This window comes from Centruroides vittatus, unplaced genomic scaffold (genome assembly GCF_030686945.1).
Source record: "Centruroides vittatus isolate TY-2023 unplaced genomic scaffold, ASM3068694v2 scaffold_464, whole genome shotgun sequence".
Lineage (NCBI taxonomy): Eukaryota > Metazoa > Arthropoda > Arachnida > Scorpiones > Buthidae > Centruroides > Centruroides vittatus.
Window position 1 is genome coordinate 3105057 of NW_027122710.1, and position 6000 is coordinate 3111056.

A 6000-nucleotide genomic window follows, 5' to 3' on the forward strand; every position below is an offset into this window, starting at 1 on the left:
CTTAGGTGATACATGAGGGAAAAAAGTTTAGAGCTGCTGAGTTAGACATTTAATCTGCAGGGAAAGCACAAAGTCCTGTCACCTCTACAGGAAATTAATTGTATGTTCCACTTGTGTTTGTTTCAGATAAAAAAAAACATGAATAATGGCTGATTCAAATAATTACACCATTAAAGAATGTATAATTGCTAGTTGTTGGGTTTACAAAAAGAATGTAGAAAGCAATAGAAGAGATGTGGGCACACTTCCACTAGAGATCTGGATGACAGCCTTCTCCGATAAGAACCCTTTTTTGATGAGATCATAAAAATGTTATAAGTAGTGCAAAGGATAATCAAAGAAACAGCAGACCCTCCACCAGATGTGGAGCATGAAATGATGTCAAGTTGGTGTTGAAATTGGCCATGAAATCAACACAATGTTCTGTACAACTGGGTATAACCCAAACAACTATACATAAGCTTAACTTTTGCACTACCTATAAAAATGCTTTTGATGCAAACAAATTGATCACTTGGCTGCCAGCTCATTCCAGCAAAACACAAATAGCATCTATTAACAATATATCACAAGTTTCTCTCACTGGAATGAGGAAAGACATGAAAATCAGTAAGAAAATCAATGCTCTTATAGATACTGAACATAAACTGAACTTATTATGAGATGTTTATGGGGATATTGGTGCATTCATCATCTTTGAGAAGAATGGATTTAGTGCTGACAAAGTTCAGAAAAAACTATATGTTATTGAAAGGTCATACCTTTCAATAACATATAGTTTTTTCTGTTTTCAATAACGATTAGTTTTGGTCATTGACCTTTCACCTGTATAAGCCAAATGGGACAAAACATGCAAACGTGGACAAATTTCAATATGAAGGAAAAAAAGCCAAATAAAAAGAGATATTTAAGGACAGTTGTTTACAGATAAATGTATGAAATAGTAAAACTCCAGTTAAACTGTAAACAAAACTCCATACTCTTAATAAATGAACTATTTAGCAAAACTTGCAGAAAAATAGATTGAAACTAAAATATCAAAGTAGTGCCGCAGCAAAATGCTTAACAATCAACAGCAGAATCTTCTTTTTCTCCTAAGAAGAATAATGATAATTTAAAAATGCCCATTTCATTAAAACAAATACAGACTGCTGGTTCAACAAATAGAAAAGCTATAGGAATAGATGATGATGATGATGATGATGATGATGATGATGATGATGATGATGATGAAGGTGAGGAAAATAAACAACAAGATGATAATGATTATGATGACAACAAAAACAGCATCAAGACTTGTAAAATCATTAGAATCACCAGAAAAAAAGACTGTACATGAAATGCTGCTAAATCCATATTATATTTAATGGGCTACTCTTGATCTCAATCTGATAAAATCAGTAAGATAGTTGTCATGTTCTATAAGGTCATGAAACTGAAAAGACATCACATGATTTTTCTGAATCATGAATATGAAAAATTATATGGTAATGGTAAATTGGAAAGTCAGTTAGTATCTATGTTAATGTCTGATACTACAAGAATTAACAAGTGATCAGAGTGACTTGCATAGATTCATATCTGTGACTTGAAACAGGATTAAATTGAATTCCAAGTGGTTCTATTCAAAAAACAAGTAGCAGCTGAAGAGAACTTTTTAGTTCTTGAAAAAAGTAAATTAAAAGAATAGAATTGTTTGTTGACTTTTTGGGTATCAAAATGCATGATAAAACTTACTTGAAAATAGTTACTCTCCTAAATGAATATTTGAAACAACACAATCACTAAGAAGGATGCAAAACTCCAAAGCAGGTATAGCATGAAAATTAATGACCTTTCAGATACCATCAAACAATAGCACATCAATATAATAATGGGAATTTAGTCACTATTAAACCTACTCAGTTTGGACCAGGCTTAAAGCTAAGATCCAAATATCTAGGATTCTATCATGCCATCAAAATCAATAGTAACAACATATGGGGATTAAAGTTTACCCTGGTAGCCCCAATGGCCACGCTTCCAACTGTTAATGCTCCCAACAGACTCCTTCCAGAGGGAAGCTGCCAGCAGATTGCTGATTGTTTAACATCATATTGATTCACGGTAGTTCTTAAACTAAAGAAAAACAAGGAAATGTCTACTAAAAATGTAGTTAACCTAACCTAACCTAACCTACCTAATCTAACCGAAGCGCCTCCATTGGGACTACCAAGGTAAACTTTAACTCGTATGCGATCTGACACAAAGTCAAAATACAAAATCTAAAAAATTTCAGCTATGTGGCAAATTACTAGAGCTAGTGAAGGTTCATTCACATTTCAAAAAAACTAATAAACAAACATCTGAAATGCAATTTTATCAGAAAATTTAAATTGCAAATTAAGTCATTCAATGTATAGTAAATTATTTCTGATTTGTACAATTATAATAAAATGAAAAATTATTATTTTAATATCTCAAATGTAGAAAGTTGATATCTCAAACTGTATTTTGCTTAAATAAATAATGTACTAGATGTACTGTACAGTACAGTACATGTGTATACATATATGTAAATACAAACATTAATATTGTATATGATATATATTGAGTAGCCAAGCCTACTCAGCAAACTTAAAAAAATAATTTATATGTATAACTAGTATGTATCAAGTTTATAAAAAGAAATTATTTAGCCACAGTGTGACACAGTATGAAATTAGAGAGCCACAACAAAGATTTAGAAGAAGTAAAATTCTAGAATGCTGATGCAGTTGGAACCTTATCAAAGCTGTAGACCAGGGATCATCAAACTTTTTTCACAGCAGGCCAGATAACAGAGAATGAGGAGCACTGGCTGCATAACCATTTTGTTCAATATAGTATACTGAATACACAAAAAAAACCAACATATTTATTTACCAATACCCAAACATGATTGCTGCAGCAAGCTCATAATTGCTTTTCTTAGAAACTTCATTGCAGGTACTGTACTTTCACAAAAAGTGCTCCAATATCCAAAGTGCAAAAATTTGCCAAACTTCTCATTTAACTGATTTTCCTAAAAATTATATTACTGTCAAATGCAAAATCCAGATTGGACCAATTTTGGCATTTTTATTTACACTTATTTTAATTTTTTCTACATAGTAAGTTCATCTACAATCTATGATATTTCCATATAAATAATTATATTTTAGCTCATTTGTGATACAGTGCAGCAATGGGCCAGATGAACTGACCTCACAGGCTGGATCTGGCCTGCGGTGGTAGCAGTGTAACAGCATTTTATAATATAATCAAGATGGGTTGATGATGATGATGATGATGATAATCACAGAGCCCAAACAAGAGTTGGAAGTTGAAATTTGGTACATAGTTAGGGTATACCATGACAATGCACACTAGAAAGAGTTTTTTTGAAATTCACCCTGTGGGGAGAGGGTTAAGGATTATCCCGAGGAACTTGGCTTCTACGATACTGTTTTAGGTGTGGGAAATCAAACATTTAAAAATTCTCTAATTACCTCAAAAAAGGGGGGACCTAATTCTTGCACTCGGCAATTCTTAAAAATGGGTAAGATTGACTATAATCTAATAATCTTAATTTTTGCCCTCGTTACTTTTTGCCCGAGCAATGCCATGTTCATCTGCTAGTTTCTTATATTTTACGAGCTTTTAGCCATCTGTAGTAAAAGGAAAGCAGTTGATTTTTATCATCATTTCGAGAAATACTTCTGGATTTTCATTTTTAAATTCTGCCCATTTTCAAGGTCCTTCCGAATTTCAGACAGACCAATTTCGGGAAGTCTAAATCTGGCCAAGAATCACAAGTAGACCCTTGAGTCCTCTGACTTTTTTTTATTCCTAACAGGCCAAGTGTACGGCCGTGAGGAGTCCCAACTGCCTCGTTCAGAGCTGTAGTTGCACCACTCACAAGCCACAATGGCCGTTAATACCGTATATTTGTGTGGTATAATATACACATAGGTAACTATTGTGCATGCAAATATATAGTCAAACCTGTATATAATGGAACCCCAAGGGACCGAATAATTCTTCCGTAGTAGGCAGGTTTCCGCTATATACAGGTTTGACTGTATTTAAACTACAGAATGTTAATATCAATAGATAGGAATTAATATATTGTTGTAGTACGTACCTCTCCAAACCGAAATGCAGAAACAGATAATAAAACAAATCCAACAAAACATAGCACTAAATATCTTTTCTGCGAAAGGATATCGTACGTTCGTTTTTGTAACAATTTACAAAGCAGAGATTTTGACATTTTATTCAAAACATTTCAATTATAAAATGATCAATGGATTAATTTGCAAATTTACAGAAAGTAAAATTACATAATTTTTTAAAAGATAAATATTAAGATCGGTTCAGTTTATAATTAAAAATTGAATATATTTTGCTCATTTTAATGTAACTTCTCAAAACATTTTACATGTTACTTCACATGCCGCACTTTAATTCGACTCGAGCGCCACATATTGGAAGTATATCAAAAAAATAAATAAATAAATAAATTCGAAAACATAAAAAACAAAATAATATTTTTATATTTATTTATTTTTATAATATATATATATAATATATAACCCAAAAAATAATATATTATATATTGGGTTTGGCCAAGCCCGCAATGGAGCGGGTGAATGAAGACGAATCGAGACCCGACATATTCGGACAGACTGTTCCTCGAAAATTTCCAGGCTTTTTCGACCCGTCTGGATTCGATTCCGGGTCACCAGAACCGTCGGTTGCTATCTTAGCCTCCGGCCTCCGGCCTATACACACTAAGGGGTCTTCTTCAGGTTTAATACAGGTTAGGTCAAACCTAAAAAAAAAAAAAAAAAAAAAAAAAAAAAAAAAAAAAAAAAAAGACGGACCGGGCATATAGGGGATACGATATATTCGGGACAGACTATTTCCCAAAAATACTTTTTCCACCTCTCAGATTCTACTCCATATTCCCGAGAGCGGCAAGCGGCAAGTTAATGGTTTCGGCCATCCGGTTAATCTATATACTGTATACACAGTAAATAAGAATGTTTGTATGTTTAAATGTTTGTTCTCTATACACGCCTAGGCCGTTCGAGCAATTGCTACGAAACTCGGCAGTTACGTTTATATACCCCTAACTTAATTAATGTACTGTACTGTACATAATTTTAAACTGTATAACATTAGTTCCCAAATCTTCAAGTCTGAATACCGGTATTAAATAAGTACTTACTTTTAGAACCTTTGTATCCGATACTTTTTTACCCTCCTTCTGGAGGGTAAAAAAGTACCGGATACAAAGGTTCAAAAAGTGAGTACTTAACATTAGTTCATAACTATGACCAATAATCCGACTAAATCATAACAGTTTTTGTATCAGCACCCTGTTCGTCACGTTACCAGGCAACGTTAAGAAGAAATATTACTTCTGTCTACATTGATATTGCTTACTGCTCATACTATTACGGCGACGTTTCATCTTTATATTGTATAGCTTTAGGCATAATTTAAGTTTAATTTTAAATTTATTCCTTCACCTTGTATCCTAAGGTAACATTAAACTAATTTTAAGTATACTAAAACCTTTTGTTATACCAACTGATGAGGAAAATAGGAATATAGGAAGAGATTTCGGAAATTTCGATTAAGAATTTCGGTCTATAGGAGAATAGTCCGAAATGCATTTTAATTTTTTCGGTTTCTATACTTTTGTAATCATCTTATTGTACAACCTGTTTTAGTTTTATTAAATGTTTTTACTTTGATTCTTGATCATTTGTGCCCTATGTCATTGGTATGATAAGCCCTTATACTATTATCTGCCTCACGGTTATATATATTTTAATTAATTTATACTTAGGGCTAAAAGCATTTTCTGTAATAATTATGTTCTATATATTTTATTTGTAAATATGTCAATGATTTTCTTGTCCGAAATGATCACATATGGCTAATTTTTTAAGCCCTCGGCATGCTAATCCATTCCTTATACAGTATATA

At 32.6% G+C, this 6000-nt stretch overlaps 1 protein-coding gene across 2 annotated transcripts in view; it reads right to left on the bottom strand.

Moving 5' to 3' along the window:
* The window catches only part of Gnptab (N-acetylglucosamine-1-phosphate transferase subunits alpha and beta), a 62129-nt gene extending 57666 nt beyond the window's left edge, over positions 1-4463 (bottom strand). For both annotated transcript variants that reach the window (XM_067287436.1, XM_067287437.1), the window contains exon 1: positions 4145-4463. In XM_067287436.1, coding sequence (XP_067143537.1) covers positions 4145-4273 — 129 coding nt within the window. In that variant the 5' untranslated portion in view covers positions 4274-4463. The remainder of the gene's footprint in view (positions 1-4144) is intronic.
* Positions 4464-6000: the final 1537 nt, after the last annotated feature.